Genomic DNA, 17,828 nt, shown 5'->3' on the forward strand with positions numbered 1-17,828 from the left:
CTATACATGTACTATACATATTCGAATAGACATTATTTCATAATTATAAAAACAAATTCTCCTTTTCTCAAACATGATTGTAAAAGAAACTACTGTATATGAAACATGATTTTGTTTAGGATGCCATGCCAGCTGTACACAGTCCTGTTTTTTTTCTTTTCCATTTTGAACATTTTGATTTTGGGTATTTTTTGTTCATTTTTGTGTTTCGTGTAATTAAGCCGTTGTGTTTTGCTCCTGCATTTGTAGTCTTCTGATTTAATTTTATTTTTTTACCTTTTTTGATTTTTTAAAATTATTTTTCTCATCAGTGTGCTTTCATGCTCACTCAATAATCAGTAGTGTCAATTCCAGGTGTACAGTATATACTGTAAACAGTGTACTGTACACTGTATATGCACACACATACTGTCATGAAGAACTCAAAGGTGTCTTTTAAGGTCTTTATTGTGAACTTCCAAATTACATGATCATAAGGCTGTTATCTAAAAAAATATAAAGAAAAAACAACTTTGGTTTAACAGAAAGAAGGACACTTGAAAAACTGGAACACTGCTGGAGAAACTTTTCTCCCATGTACTGTATCAGAACAACATTAAATTAAAAGAAATGCACTATACAGTCTCATCTGCACACAATGCATTTTCTATGAGCCTTTTACATATAAAATGGATGTTCTCCTCTTACTGCCTTCATTATCATTAAATTAGATGTACAGTATAATCTAAATTTCAAGTTACTTCTGCAGTTCTAGATTTGCATTGCTCACTGCTAATCATTATCAAGATGAATACCCATATCCTCATTGATATAATACAGGTATGGACTTTGAAATAACTGCCACAGTGCCGGTACAAAAATGCAGACTAGCACTAGAACCTCAGATTTGGTTTAAATAATTTAAATTTATATCAATCTTAAAAGAAGCTGATGTATAATGATATAATGAATTATAACCTAAATAAAACAAAACCCCACAATTCCCCCTTCATATGATATTGTGCATGACTCATTTCACAGAACAAAAATAAAACAGGACCTTGATTAAAGTTGCTAAGTTCATTGTAAGATTTAAATTAGAAAAGAACTTGATGTCACGCTATACATATACTTAGATTAGGGATTGTATATTTTGTATATTCCAGAGGTGTAAGTTAAATGACAATGGAAAGGCACAGTACAGATGTAAATATTAACTTTAAAGTGGAAGTGTCACTTCTCATTTATTAACAATGAAGAAAGCAGTAAAAGGCACATGTTAATTTCTTGAATTCCAAGTTTACACTACTAAAAACAAATTCCTCGCTAATTTGCAATCACTAAGGTGTACAGCACACATTTGCTACCTAGAATTATGAAGGTAGTTATAAAACCCTTGTTTAGCATTTGAAAATTAAGAACTTATCTACAAAGGATGACACTTTAAGCCATCAGACATATGCTTTCTTTCAAGAACCCACAAGAGAAACCAGTTATAATGGATAGTCCTGTAGAAGTACATTCTGAGGCTGGAGTGGAAAGAAAGAATGACAGCTTTTTGAAAAACAAAAAACACTTATTTGTTCTTCAAAATAAAATCTCAAGGTTTATACATTGATATTTCTACACAATTTGTCTTTCTTAAAAACTGAACTGTACAACTGTTTAAAGAGAAGGTAGATCATGTGGCAAAGTCAGCAGCTCATCCACTTCCTCTTGCAGGGTCTCTGCCTTTTCAGTTAGCAGCATCTAAAAAAAACAGATTTTAAATGACATTTAACTTCACAAATATGCATTTACAACACAAGTACATTTGTAACAATGCACTGATGTGTTTACAAGCAATCCAAATCCATTTGAATGCATTTCAAGATAAATAAATCATTAACATTATAAAGAGTCTGAACATTTTTCATCAAATTCGACTGGAATTATAATATTGCTTGGCTTAACAGCAAAGATATTTTCTCTTTCTTACAAATGGTTTACAGAAATTAACAATTAACTTTTCTTGTATTTGGAGCAGCCTGAGAAGAGGAGCTTGATACTTACTATTACAGACATCATTTTGCTCAAAATGTGGTCAGTCAGTCAGAATATGGGAGTGAACTTTTTTGGATGGAAAGGCTGGGTAGAGGCTGTACTGGAATGAATTATTTTTGCTTGGTTCTGTGCTGTTTATGCATGTTGTTAAAATAGAATTAAAGGGTAAGCACAAGAATGTCTTTCAAACATCTTTGCAGAAACCACTAAGGAATACTGAAACATCAACCAATTTCAGTGGTATCCATTCCGCGGGAAGTATTTGAATGGGTTAAAATAGAAAGTATGTATTTAATATCCACTCATAGACAGTTACCAATCTTTCTGACAGTAATCAATGATAACTGATTTTGTGGTATTTTTACTGCTTTACCAATGTCACAACAAACTACACAACAGAGCACACTCTGAACACACTAAACTGGGCCCATGAGAGATAACCAAACCAATTATGGTCAGAGACATGGGTCTCGTGTCTGGACTTTGGATGGCAAAATTAAAAATCAATAGACATAAGCAGGCCTTGCCATTTAAATTCACTGATGTATAACAGGACTGGACCTGTCACAAAAACATGCATCTTATTATTTTGATTGAATTAGGGAGTAAAACATAGTGTGTTCTCAATAAGCCATTATTCTTTGGGTGAAAGTTAGCTGATTCAATTTTAAAGGATGACTCACTTTGGCAGAAGCTACAATCTGGTTTGCTTGTCGTTTGGAGAGGTTCTCTATTGTCTTTATAAGAAGATTTGGGTCCGCATTGGCAAGATGAGCCAAGGTCTTATACCCAGCACCATACAGCTGCTTGGCTCGAGCCTGCCAAAATACAGTCAAAAAAACATTGAAAGGTCAACAGAGGGCCTCAAAGCAGAAATGACAGCTATCAAGGTAAGGGCTTATTATATTTATGAAATACATCTATTTTAGAAAGCGGTAAGAGCATTTTGAAATTAATTTTAGGAAAGCCTTGATTAATCTTTGAGCACTGATAAATTTAAAAGGCACAACTGAGCTCAAAGTGGTAATAACTGGACAAATCAAGTATGCAAATAAATATAATTTTCAGATATGCAAATCAAAAATGGAATTATAGACCCAGTTTGCTTTGACACACCATGTTCTATTTGGTATTCTTAGTACAATATTTAATACATCTTTTGTGAAGCTTCTTTTTCTACTTTTAATGCATATATAGTATTTCTCATTGAGCACAATAATGTGTATAAGGTTGATAGTTTTATCAAATAAACAATGCAGGATAGAAAGAAGATCACTTTATTGTGCCACTGGACACAAACTTCAGATTTAGTTATACTTGGTTTTTCTAATAAACCACTGCTCTTATTCAAAATAAAATTAAATTTAGAAAATATGCTTTTCAAAACACTTACATACCCAACATCCGTGTCTTAATTTCAGAAATTCTGAAGATTTGTCAATTTCAGTATAATTTTCTAAAGACAAGCTGAATTCACAAGTTCTGCTTGCACATATTGAGCTATGGACCAAATCTTTTTAAATAGATGTCCTTATAAAATCAAACATAAACAACTGTTTCAGTATTTTAACAGAGGATTTAATTGCATTTTCCTTTATTAGAAGATTTTCTAAATCATATCACCTGGCTCTTTGGTTTAAAAGAAGCATGTAAACTTAAAAGAAGCTCTGCTTCAATGTATCTAGATTCCACTCCAAAGATAATTGATTCAAATTTGATTATAAGGATGACCTCAAGAGATGCAAAACCATCTGTTCATGAGGGTCTCCATGTCTTCACACTAACCTCTAAAACTCCAGCTACTTCCATTAGAGGAATCAGCTCTATCTTGACACAATATGTGAGTCTTTTAGTGAGCTCTGTGAGGAGTGCCTTGTAAGCCCAGAACTCTTCCAGTTCCTAGCAAGGAAAGAGAAGGCAAGTTCAGAGAAAGCAAACACAAAAATATGATATATGTACTCCTAGTGTTCAGAATTTTCTACTGTAGGACTTTGTTATGGCTTGTTTCTTTAACTGATCGTTATTCAAGAAAATAAAATATTGGACTGTTCAAGGACAGCTTTAAAGTTGAAAAAGAAAAGGACAGGAACAGAATCTTCAGGAGACCTGCTATTCAAAACTGTAACCTGGACTCCAGAGCATTAAAACATTCTTAAATAATAAGAAGAAGACATTGCAACAAGCAAATTGCCTTCTTGTGCTGTGTTTCCATACAAAAAGCGATAGCATACCTCTGTGAAATGCAGGACACATGAACAGAAGGCTGAGGATGAACTCAGCAAATTCTGCACAAAGCCTCGTGTCAGGCTGAACTTCTCAGCCACAGTCCACAGATTAGTCTCTTTCAACATTGCAAACAGCACAAAGGATAGGTACAGCCTGTTCACTGCTACATTGTCAACTGCCTAAGAAGAGAGAATAAAAAGACCGGCAGGAATGATACTTCTGAAATGTGCTCTTGGAAACATGTCAAATCACATTCCTGATTCCAGTCCCAGCTCTCTCAACAGACACAGAATTTAGTTATTCACTGCTTATGATTGTGTTACATTTTGTGGCTCTAAGAATATTGTTGCATGTTACCAGTGGTCTACTGTTCGACAGAACTCTAAAATCCCCAACCTTTGCAAGAGAATAGGAAATTGGATTGGGTAATTTGAAACTAAATTATGTAAACTATCTACATGCACACCTTAAGGAACCTAAGTGAGAGACACTTTGTTTGAGTTGGGGAATGATGGACACAATCATCGTGTTCATCAATGCAACTGTGATGCAGAGCAAAAGGTGAGGTAATTCAGTCATTTGAATATATATGTGTATTAACACTAATGCCATACTTCTTTCTGCAATGGTACTTAAAAATCCAAAACAATGGCCCAAAATGACTCACATGTTTGGAGAACAGATTTAACCACATCCAAACATTCGTTTGTTTCTCTGACAATGCTAGCCCAAATTACACTTTAGAATACATTGATCACTACAAATATATCACTGGTTTAGATCATCTTTATCAAGCAGACATTAGAACACAAGTGGCTTCAAGCAGCAGTTTATCATCTAGTATGTGAAGTATAAAAAATATTTGTGCTGTGAGTAATTTATGGTTGTTGATACAACCAAAACCCAAAAACTGTTTAATACACAGCAATGAAAATACTTGGCAAAAGAAGATTTTGAAAAGACCATGTAATCACATCTGGGAGGACGTAAGTACTGTTGGAAGGGAGTTCAATAAGTGTCACACAGTGCTCTTTATGAGAGTGGTGTGACGCAGCTATACTTCTTCCAGCTACTCCTTGTCATTCAGCTTGAAAGAGCTTTATGTTATGTTCATTTTTTGTTGTGTTAATAATACACGTAAAGGTTTGTAAAACCCTCACCTTTTTCATGCTCTGCCCTGATGCCTTTTTAGCAATGAAGCTCTCAGGCACACCGACTGCAGAAGCCATCTTTTGTTCTGCTGCAGTCAGCTGGGTAAACTGTGAACCCAGGAAAACAAACAAGTTAGTTAGCAAAGGAGAACAGAACAGTTTAATAAAACATTTTTTACATTTGGAAGAAAAATGACTGCTTGAGTAGTATTGTAGCAATCCTAGGATGAATTGAAGAGCCTCATTTGTAGACTCCAATCTTAACAGAAAGAGAAAAAAAAAATTGAAAGTAGGATTAACAAGGAATCGCATTGACCTAACAACAATGAAAGTGCTACAGATGGCAAATTCCGCTACGAAAAATCACAATTTTTCTTTTTGCTAACACAAGTCAACTACATGTACTCATGTTGAAAATGTTGATTTTCAATCTAGCTAGTGACATCAAACTTGAGCATAGCCAGCCTTGCGTACAGGCAGCAGTCAGTTTGGAAAATGCAGTCACACGGTCCCAGTCCCACAATGATCTTGGATTTTCACCGTCAGCCTATTTTTCAGGATCAAGGCGTATAATGACTCTGTGTTAGCTGTTGTATAATATTCTTACACCTGTATTTTGAAGACTGAACAATGGAGCAGTGAAATGCAAAATATATTTCCATTTGAAATACATATACAGTATACACATGAAAGATATTGATATGGAGAATATTTTAAATAGATGTTTAAATAGAGCTTCTGGTATAAAGTATACTGTTTCTGTCTATAAACACATTTCCCATAGTCCTGTGTGTTTGAGTGCCAGCTTTCACAGTACACAGCTTTCAGGATATACAGTAGCTCTGTGAACAGGCCAGCTAAGCTACAGCATTCAGAATGCCCACAATGAAGATGTTAAAGTGAGGAGCAAAAGTCCATATAAAAGAGATCTCACCTGTCTAAAATACATCATCCAGTCTGGTTTGCACTGCATGACCATCTCATAAGGTGTCACTAAATAAATCAAATGAAGGAGGCTATTCAGCATAAGACCCTCCAGGCCTCTTGACAAGTCTCTGTAGAGAACGTCGCAGTAGGTGAGGTCTACTGAACCTACAGAAAACAAAGAAAAGCACATATCCTTTTAATACTATTCCCCTGACCAACAAATTCCAACCTGATCAGACTGTTTAAAACCAACAAGATATCCATAACAGCAAGAGCAGTTCAGATCCTTACACAGAAGCCACAGCTATTAAATAATTCAGGTTCAAAACATCATGCTTTTAGTTGAAAACATACAATTAATTTTTAATTTTCCCAACAGTAAATTTCTTTAAAATCAACACCTTTCTGTTTCTCTTATTGATCTAAATTGTACACTAGATAGAACTGTCTCATACTGTATATGTCACAACAGGGTTAAATGAGTGGGGAAGGAATGCTTGGACTTTTTAATATCCAGCGCACTGTGGACTCAATTAATACAAATTACAGCCACTCTTTTTTAGGGCAAATACTTTCTTTATTTTTTTTGATAGACCAAATTGACGGGTAGCCCTAACAAAAGTGTGGAAAACTACGCATGCGCTTCATGTGCTTTATGTGCTTCCTTGTCAAGGCACTTGCCTCACCTTTGAAGGTGGCTCTACCCAACTTTGTCACTTCAAGAAGAGTGTCTTCTTCGCCAGCAGTGCTTTTAACAAGGCCCTTCTTTGTCAGGATGTCTAGCGATTCAGTCACAATGTCCCACAGGCTCTTCTCACCACATATTTGTTTCTCTTGTACGCTGAAAAGAGTACACGAGACAAAGTCCCGAATCTCCCCCAATGTCCTTGTTATCTGAAAAGAAACCCTACCATGTTAGGTTAAGGGAGGCAAATAACTAGTTAGTGCTACTGCCTTACATCTCTCAGGTCAAATTGAGTCATGGGTGCCTTCTGAATGGATGTTCTCCCAGTATTCATAAGGGGTTTTCTCTTGATGCTCCAGTTTACTCCCACCTTTCAGTGACATTCAGGTTCAACTCTAAATGTGCCTCTAAATCGTATGTATGTGTTGGACACAATGGGGTAATTGGCATTTTCAGATTGTCTCTGTGCATTTGTGCTGTGCGATGGACTGGTTTTTCTTCCAGGACATAGTCCTGCTTTGCACCCTAGGCTTGACACGATCCTTGCAGTCTTTCTAATAAATTTTCTTCATCATCCATTTAAGCAGAGTGATATTAGGTTAAAGCCACTCTCAAACAGCACAGCCAAAACAGAAAGCAATCTATAACCTAAGTTTTAAATATTGTTTAACTCATAAACACATGATTATAAAAGAGAGGATGCCTTTCGATGCCTTAAGTTTCACTGGTTGCTAGTAGTTTACTGATGTTGGGAAATTCCCAGAATGAGATCGCTTTGTGTAGGAAAGTCCCGCATGTTCTTTCAATCTTAAATATACTAAACCTTCAGCTGTATCCTCTAGAAACCTTAGATGTTATTCATCATAAAGTTAGAACCGACGATGTAGTATAAAGTAACTTGAACTCCATGGTTAGTGGAAAGAGTTAAATTTTAATTTTATGAAATGATTTATCTATAGCAGCACAAATAGGGCAAATCCAACTTATCTTGGAAAACACATTTATGAAAATTATTGAAACCTACTGTTTCTGTAAATGTCTTTTGAACCTGAAGGTTTTGAAGAAATTCAGAGAAAAGTAAAGTAGCTATAAATTAGTTCAGGTGTGGGCAGAAGTGTTAAATCTTCCCATGTCATCAAACAGGCTTTGAAAGGACAGAAAAAACAAAGAACCCAGCAGCCCTTTTCAGAAGAAGGTTTAAGCATGTAACCATAGCCTTCTAAAAACTGGGAGGTGAGGATGAAATTTATTAGACCATGATATAGATTCTATTTAAATGTATACATTTTCATTTAGTGTATTCAGGGTAAGGTAACTGTATGCAACTCTCCATACTCTCTCCTTTAGAAATTGCTGACTTTCACAGCATAAAAAAGCCACAAGTTCTTTCTCCAAATAAAGGTATAAATAGTTGGTAAATTATAATGTGATTTTAATTTAATAACATATTATAAAGGAATTACACTTTCAAAAGAATTTCAACTATGACAGATGATCCTATTAACTGACAAAACCCAAAGGACCATGGTGCTCCTCTCCTTAGAACTGCTTTGACTTTAGCTTTGCACAATCCTGATACTTACACTTAACCCAATTAGGGAGAGGATGAGGCTTAGTATGCCCCTGCCACTGTCATGCATCAGGTTACTGTAGCAGTTTTCCATTGATCTGCTCACCAGTTCCTTGGCCTGCAAGAACAACAAGTAATGAACATGGTTATTGAGCCAACATGCCTTTAGACAGGGGTGGACTCTACCATGATTAACAACTACTACAATACAGGACTTACAGTTCAAATAATGAGCTTATGAAAATATTTAGAAACTTTTCCATATTTCTAGTTTTAAAACAGAGCTTCGTAATCTCCAGTTTTAAAAAGGTTTAAAATGCATACTGTAAATCCATTATAAATTACACTAAAACAGATATTAATGTAATGGTAGAAAGTATAAAACATAAAGTTTCCTTGATATTTAAGGAAAGGATAAACTACCTTGTCGGTCACACTCAACTCCTTGCATGATTCCTGATAGCAAAATACTTTTTAAAAAAATGTTAAGTATTCTGTTATTGGGTTTCAAAATTCTACATGGGAAACAAAAGTGTCTTGTATTAGTCTGTATTGATATGCCAAACCAATTCAGAATATCTCTCCTGAATTCAGCGATTCTTAAAGTGAGCTGGAGCTGTGAGAATAAACTCTCACCGAGATGTGGTAATGATCATCAACAGAAACACCAAAACTGGAGACGGCTCCCAGAATTTCTCTTCCTGGCAAGATGTCTATGTTGAGATTCAGTTCACATCAAAATGAGGTTTAAATGTCCTGATTATAAACTTTGTGGAATACCAAATAATTTGGGGTTTTAGGAAGAAACAAATGGAGCAGTCACAGCCTCAATGTCACCCTCCATTACAGCATTCAGAATCAGTGGATTTGTTCATGTGCCAAGGGAAATTGCGAGCTTTCATCCATCTCTCACAATGGCATTTCTTACCAGGAGCTTGTCCTTCTCCTGAAGGATGAGAATACTCTCCCCTGAGGTGTCAATGCCAGCTCGACCTGCTCTGCCAGCCATCTGCTTATACTGGCTTCTCTTCAGAAATTCCGTTGCAACATAGGGAGAGCGCAGAATAACCCTGTTAACAGCAAATAAAGGATATTTCACACAGTGTCGGATCTCTCTCCTAAAATCACACCCAGATATGACGAATGACTTCCTGTTGCTGCAACTGAGGTTCATTACAAATATTTCCCTGCAGTTTACCATGCACCACCGAAGAAGACACAATTAATGAGGTGGATAATTATTGTTAGTATTCCAGGAGGCGCTGTGATTTGAAAACATCAGTACAGTCTCCAAGTCTGCCATTAAAAAACTGTACATCTGACACTTGGAGAGGCGTACTTACAGCTGAGTGGGTGATGAAAAAGAAACCAGACTTACGGGCACAGAAATCAACAGGCCGAGGTTATTTACCGCATCTAACAACTGATTTAACTAAATCATTAGGAGCCCTGCACTGTTTCTACTCTACTGAGGGAGAAAAAGGGAGCACACAGCATGTGGGCCCAATAATGTATTTCTGCTCCCTCTTGACTTGATGCAAGGCAAGCTTTTAATCACACAACCTAATTTCTAGATGAGTATTTGTGAGTAGTTGTCTGTAAGGAGAACACCGCTAACAGATTGTTCCCATTGTGACCGACCTGCGAGCTGGCAAGTTGATTCCAGCCGCCAACGTGGATGTACAGGTCAGGAGGCAGAGAGCGCCAGACGAATAGGCTTCCTCTATTAGCTTCCTCTCGTCGCTCGTGAGCCCACTGTGGTGATATGCAATCCCATAAGGAACTGTCTTCTTCAACACCGGGCATATGGTGCCATTCCCCGTGCTCTTGAGTTCGTTCAGGAGATTGACCTTCTCTTTTTCTTTGTGTTGCACGAAGCTCCTGGTGTACATGCAACGGACTCAGTGAGTTAAGATGCACTTCAACCACTTTCTTCTGTGTTCCCTACCCTAAACCAAGGGGCACACTCCAGGAAAAAGAACAGTGCATCATCAAGGGGATCTTATTGTTGAAATAAAATAATTTAAAAAAAGACAAAGAACATATTTGTGTGGTGTATTGGAGAGTTTTCTAACACAAATTCTGTATCTTAAAATTAACCGCTGTTGAATTTGACTGTGGATGTTTTAGATACAGTATACATTACATAGTTATACTGTAGTTACATTTGGATAACATTGAACATCATTCTTAATTGAAAACCCTTTTCAGGGGACATAAATGTTGCATTTGTACACTATTTCTTTGATGAACCCAAGAAGGCTAGACTATGCACCTTTCGTTCATATGAAAACTGTAGCCTCGGATACTGTACTGTATGAAGAATTGTGTTGTCCTTTTTCATCTAAAAAATCAGCTACTCATCTATTGCTTCCACTTAAATTACCACTTTCAATTAAATTGGTATGAAAACAACATACAGTATTCACAATCTGTTATTAAAGTTCAGAGTTATTAAACTGCTTTAATACTATGAAATCTGAAAAATTCTGATTATGAATTATATTTTTAATATGATTAACGTATGTATTTTTGTGGGGGGAAAAATCATGAAGACATGTACATACTTTTTCAAGTACTTGCAGATCATTTCTGCCACATTTTCACAGTTTTTCTTTGTGGGACAAAATACTAAACAGGAATGTGCTGGGATGACTTCGGTCACCAAAGCAATTAAGTGGTCAGGGTCCATCTTCTGCATACTGCTGGAATACTATAGAAACAAACAGAAATACAAAAGGTGAGAACTCCAAGAACTTTGAAGAAATTGAAAAACAAATATAATTGAAAAATCATCTAATTATTTTAAAATAAAGCTGTGAAAAATTTATATTCCCAATTTTTAATACTAATGCAATATCGGTAGGAAAAAAGTGCAAATCAGAAAATAAAACAAAAATATAATGACTAAAAACTTCACAAATTAAAAAATATGCAGTAACACAGAATGAAAAGGTCAGATCACAGCTATTTAAAAATCTGATTTTTACAGCACAAATTTAAATATGCTTATTCTGCTTAATTTTAATGTCTTTAAATATACTATATTTCTGTACCTTAAAATTTAACTGTCGAGAAAACTTGAAGCATTCTTCTTCCTTTAGATCAATTTCATAAATGCAGTCTCGGAGCTTTACATATTCCTTAAGCTGGACCTGAACATTGGTACACAAAGGCAAATAAAAAAATGTTGCCTATAAAAACATAAGCCATCTAAGTAAAGACCGCTGCTATCTTGTATGTTAGTCACTGTAATGCATCAAGGTCATATGGGTTTGACTTTGATAAATTGTTGATAACAGTATGCAAGGGTGTTTCAATGGGAAAAGACACTCGATTTATTATTTATTTCCGTAGCTTGCTTTCTTATGCAAAATTTCTTCTGCATGACGTGATATTGCTACATGGGAATTTTAAATTCCCATAAGAAATTAGTAAAGATGCCACATAAGGGATCACCTCTGCAGGAATACACAGTGCAGGAGCAATGTCACATGAGCACAAAGAAGGCTCACCACATAGAGAGAATACAAGTACTGATCAGCTGGATTGATTTAAAATTGAAGAGGATGGTATTTTAATTATTTTTGGTATGCAACTGTGAATTACACTGCAAGTGAAAAAGCAGAGAAGCTTGAATTCATCAGCAGCACAGCTGTTGAAGTCGGAGCATGAGGCAGGATAAGTCATGATGACGATCTTTTGATTTGGATGGTACTGAATCTCTGAAGCAATCTGTACTGTCATAGCTATGACATCAACTTCAAGAATTCCTCTCTGTAAGAATCAGCAAAGAATAATCTCTAGCAGTATGCAATCAATGTATTTCTGTATATGGTGATTATGTTGAAAAACAGTTATAATTTTGTGTTTGTTGACCATGAAATATAAACTACTAGCATTCAGCCCTTTGTGGTTTTACTTATTGAAACACCCTCTTATCTTCCATCCCACCCTGGAATCATATCTTCCTCTCTTTCCTTGGTATAGGGCCAAAATAAGCGAGGAAGATTTCACTCCACAAATACAGAATTTAAGGGAGCCCTGACATCTGGGACAGATGTTTGTGGAAAATGAACTCCCTTTAGTGAGAAGGGTTATCCTTGACTGATCACTGTGCAATCGGTGTAGTAGTTTCAGACTGTAATCCAACTTGTGGACTCTTGCTTTGAAATCAATGTCATAAAGCTTCAGCCCTAGTACAGGGGAATAAAAACAGTATTTCACTGACTTAATTAATATATGAATTTCAAAGTAAAAGAACTGAAAAACCTCACGTACAGGTCTGAAGTCACTGGTGTAATTGTCAGCATGAAGGAACTTCTGCAGATCTCCCACATTGCTCAGGGTTGCACTCATCCCTATGATCTGTGTTGTTTCTGCTCAGGTAGAGATGCAGATCATTAAAAAAAACAAATAAGTGAATTTCACAGACTAATCTGTAACTGTGACTATGTTAAACCCCAGAAATCCAGAAGCTGCAGATTAGTGCTCAAAGCTATTAGATATCTGATTTATGCACCATCACAGACAACATTTGATACACACATTACAGCTATTTATTTACTTTTACATAATATTCTTCTGCCTGAATGGTACTCAGCTGATAAACTCTATTTTAGAATTACACAGAGTAACATTTGTTTTCACTATAGTTCAGTACAACACAGTCAGCAATTTGTAGTGCCATGTCTACATTAAAATCTAACTGTCAAAATATTACAACTGAAAATTACAGTTTAGACAGTCCTATAAAAATGGTAATATTTTTTTTCCCCAATCAGAGTTGTAACAACAGTGAATGAAGAGTTTTGTCTGTTTAATTATAACATGCCATTAAAGACAATGTACTTACTGCTAACATAGAGAACTTTTGCCAGTGTCATTTCCAATATTGCTCCTCTGCTGCCATCACCCAGCATGTGCAGCTATAAAAAACAGAGAACAATCACGTGGTACACTTCACATTTTCCTGACTGGCACACTGTTATTAGTTTCATTATGACTTTAAAATTCACCTCCAAGATAATTAATTGGCTTCAGTTTATTATTAGCTGTTGAGATACATTGAGCAGTAGTAGAAATGAATAAATCTCCTTACCTCATCCACCACTACGAGTCCCAGGTTGTCAAGTCTGTTTGTTTCAATGAGAGAGTTGACAAGGCTGTGTGCCTTCTCGATTGTGGCAATGTACAGGGATTTCTTCACTCTCCTCTTCACTGGGGGAAACCTGCCTTTGCTTCCTGCATACTCCTCCACAAGGAAGTCCAGCTCCAGCCCAAAGCTAGCCAGCCCTCTAACCTGCGGACAGTTGCAAACATATTACCACAACACACAAACAAGGGTGACGTTAGACCAAATTACTGCTTCACTACATTTTACAAAAGACAGTGATGTGATGCATTTCCAGTAGAGGAATAGATCACCTGCATGTCTGAGAGGTACCATAAATGTGTGAGAGTATACCCAGATTGCTGAAAGTTCAAAACAGTTAATATTATTCAATGTCTATTCTGAGATTAGGGCTGGTGGAAAAAAAGACACAGTACAATGCAGTTAAATGATTTAAAATAAAAATCAAAAGGGAACTCAAATCCTGAACTGAAAACAGCGCTCAGCTGGGCTCTCCTCCACAGTGCTGTGCTGTGGTGCCATGTGTTCCTGGGATATTCACCTGATTGTAGAGTGTTAATGTCAACCTCTTCTTTTAGATATGATTGTACAATTGTATTTTAATGTGTTGCTGGTGTCTGTATGCATGGTGATAAAGGCATGTAAATTGTATTAAAATGTAGCATTTTCATGCAAATAATCATCATTTACTCTTCACTGAAAACATAAAATTTCCAAATTATTCCCCTTGCTGGGGCAGTTTTATACTTTAAGATAGCTATCAGCTACTAAAATGACAACTACAACAGGGGGCAGACTCTGTCCCACAAGCAGCTCCAAACCACAAACAGCGGTTGAATTAGCTGCTGGGAAGGGTGTCATGGTACTTGAAATAATAACCCAACATTTATTTGCACCAGAATGGAGATGCACTGCAGATGGGGATATCTTGATGAGGCAATTAAATCAATACCATGTTTGTTTTTACTTTCATGGCTTTAATTCTGTAAAATATTTTCATAAGCTTGATGAACAGAGCATGTATAAACTGAAAAGCATTATAAATACAACAAATGACCAATATAGAGTATCGCATTTTTAATGTTTCTCAGTTTATAAGTAACCATGTATTATACCCATAAGATACAGTATGTGATGATAACGTTTGTGCCCGTATATTTAAAAAGCTGTAGGTTTAAACAATTCTTTACCTTCTCCTGAACAAGGGAGATATAAGGTAGAATCAGCAAAGCATCGTTTTTTCTGCAGAGCAGTTCACGAAGTATTAGTATCTCAGCAACCAATGTCTTCCCTCCACTAGTGGGTAATGAGTAAATGAGGTTCCTCCTCTGCTGTACAGAGTCCAGTGTCAGACAGGTCTGCTGCCATTCTAAAAGAGTGAATAGGGTCATACAGACAGTCAGGACACAGTGTTTTATAAATAATTGCTTTTTAATTCAGAAAAGGATACTGAAGAAGATTAGTTTTTAATATCATAATCATATAATCATAACATGAACATGATATAATCAAACACATGAACACTTCTGTAAAATTTAGAGAGGCATTAAAACTGCAAGAGATATGCATGGGAACCATTGACATACAGTATGATACATTTTTTATTGTCTTTCAGTATATATATTCTGAGCATCAAAACAATCATCAGACTATGCATATACAGTATGTTTTTAGAAAAATAAAGAATATGCATTTTGAAAATTGATTTAATACTTTTGGTCTCATTTTGCTTACCATTGATTACCTGATCATTCAATTCCTCCAATATCGTTTTGAGTTTATCGCAGTCACAGCTGATACATTTCTTTTTAATGTTCAGCATATACTGTATATTTAGCTAACAGGCCTTTGACATGTCAACAAATAGCTCAGAGGTAGGTAAAAGGGTATAATGTGATCCATTGTAGAAGAAAAGTGAATACAGTTACTTAAAAAGGTGACATAAAATGAAAATAAAACTGTGTTAGTATGTGAGATGACTGCTTACCATACAGATCTTTAATCCCTCGTAGTCTGTAGATCAGGTCTTTTACTTTACTAGGCAGCCCAAAAAACGGTCCAAGATCTATAGCCGAGGAAGGTTCCATGGCTTGCAGTGCCACATTAATCTCCTCATCCACCACAGTCTGCTTCTGTTCTTTCATACGAGACACCTGGGGTGACTGCACCAAGGCATTTCCCAGCATGGCCTTCTTCAGCTGGTCTCTCAAGCTCACTCTCCTCTGCAAGGCAGGGTTTCTGATCTTCATCTCTGATTTTCTTTGCAGGACAATGGGGCCATCATCTCTCCTCAATGCAGAGGACGTGTAACACACAGAGGAATTGTCTGACTCTCTGTGCTCCCCTTTGGCAGAACTCGTACTCCTTGGTTTCAGTGCAGCTTTGTGGTTCTCTTGCTGAAACGCAAGCTGGGAACTTGGCAGGTCTGCGAAAAAGTCATCAGCTGAAAAGTTACCTTCACAGAGCTCCTTGTGGGATGGTCTTTTAAGATCATTGCAATTTTCCGGGGTTTTTAATGTATTAAAGTCTGTTTCGAGGTGAACAAGCTGCTGCTGGACGTCTGAGTGCTGTTCCCTAGTCTTTGCACACTCATTCTCAGCAGTGTTCAGAACTGGGGTACTGCTGCGTTGCTCGAAGTTCAGTTCTATATCGTCGAGCTTTGCCAGGAAGGAGGTGTCGCAGGCGATGCTGTCATAATCACCAAAGAGGTCTTCATCATCACTGCAGTACTGTGAAACCAACAAGGGAAGCTGAGCATGATTTTGAATCAGACCACAGTACATTTTATGCAATTCATTTAATAAAACCCTTTAAAACTTTCTACACTCTAATAAAATCATAGAATGTTGTTGTATGTTGCAAAACCTAATAACCTAGTGATATCAACACAAGAAAAATAAATGTAACATTTATTTAAATTAATATTTATAAAGTCGTTTTTCATACGTTGTTTGCTTTAGTTCAGTGCCTTCAGGTGATACATACAGAGCACATTTTTTCTACATGTAGTACTGTACGCTGCATTTCGTTTCACTTGCCATTTCACATGGCAAATATTTGCCAATGTTCGTATGAACAACGCTGCTTAAAAAATTAAAATTTGTTGTAGTTCAGTGGTTACGTTTGTGCATCTGAAAAAAACGCTTAATTCCCATAAGGCTAAATGTTCAAAATGCAAAGCTTTTATTTCTCGTAATAGGGTTTTTAAACTTCGGTTTAATTTTATATTAATCACAAATATATATAACCCGTTACAGATTCCTTTGCACTGAAGATAGAATATAAAGAAAACAGGAGATACGGTGACAAAAAAGTATTGTGCTATTGAAACGTATGACATTTATAGTAGCTGGTATACTGTACCTCGTTGTGCTGAGCATCTGCCATGTGTCCAACGTCTTGCTCCTGCAGCGACGAGCTGTGCTCTTTCGCGGTGGGGCTGCTACTATGTCTTTTTTTTGCAGGGGTGAGGTGACTTCTCAAAGCATCTCTCGATCTCTTGCGTGAGACTCGTTTGATGTTTATTTCTTGGTCTAATTGTGAGCTCATCATACCAACCGACAAAAAAGTACATAAAGGACCCTAACGGTTCGTTTCGAAATTTGCATGTTTTGTATCTAATAATGTGTACAATAGCTCCGAATCACGATAAACTAGTGTAATCTTAGATTAAAGTAAATAACACATAATAAAAATTAAATAGTAGCTTTTAATGTCAAAGTTATAAAAGCGAAATAGTGTTTTAAAGAACAAATATTAAAAACAGCTAACCAAACGATATTTTTAGCTGAAGAACAAACGTCAAAAGACAGACACAATTGAGATGACAACATTTTCCACAGCAAAAAAAAAAGAAAAAGACCATTTTCTCTTTACATGGTTTGGAGGACCATCACTTTTTTATAACGCTTTTGCTTTATTAAAAACTGTCATAAGATATACTGTAGCAACATTCTACAGAACGTCCACGTCCGAGCAATTAAAAACGTAACACCAAACCAAACAAGGAAACCGACCAATCGGATGGAGGCGAGGACATGTGGTGCAGTTCACACATGATCTCTATAGGGGGCTCTTGCTTGTGGAAACGAGCTGCGCACCTAGGAACGTTTT

At 36.4% G+C, this 17,828-nt stretch overlaps 1 protein-coding gene across 2 annotated transcripts; it reads right to left on the reverse strand.

Moving 5' to 3' along the window:
- Positions 1-456: 456 nt before the first annotated feature.
- helq (helicase, POLQ like) lies at positions 457-17,664 on the reverse strand. 2 transcript variants are annotated; one of them, XM_088910281.1, is made up of 18 exons: positions 17,079-17,664; positions 15,703-16,444; positions 14,906-15,084; positions 13,683-13,883; positions 13,437-13,509; positions 12,863-12,960; positions 11,638-11,736; positions 11,149-11,294; positions 10,223-10,462; positions 9,510-9,651; positions 8,595-8,699; positions 7,013-7,220; positions 6,334-6,491; positions 5,409-5,507; positions 4,254-4,427; positions 3,808-3,921; positions 2,706-2,840; positions 457-1,728 (listed from the first exon to the last, which is right to left on the reverse strand). In XM_088910281.1, the coding sequence occupies exons 1-18, from the start codon at positions 17,265-17,267 to the stop codon at positions 1,645-1,647; spliced, it is 3,186 nt and encodes a 1,061-aa protein (XP_088766407.1). In that variant the 5' UTR covers positions 17,268-17,664; the 3' UTR covers positions 457-1,644. The 2 variants fall into 2 exon arrangements, with proteins under 2 accessions (XP_088766407.1, XP_088766408.1); XM_088910282.1 differs by lacking the exon at positions 11,638-11,736.
- Between the last annotated feature and the right edge of the window lie 164 nt (positions 17,665-17,828).

This window comes from Atractosteus spatula, chromosome 3 (genome assembly GCF_055471065.1).
Source record: "Atractosteus spatula isolate fAtrSpa1 chromosome 3, fAtrSpa1.hap1, whole genome shotgun sequence".
NCBI classification, from domain to species: domain Eukaryota; kingdom Metazoa; phylum Chordata; class Actinopteri; order Semionotiformes; family Lepisosteidae; genus Atractosteus; species Atractosteus spatula.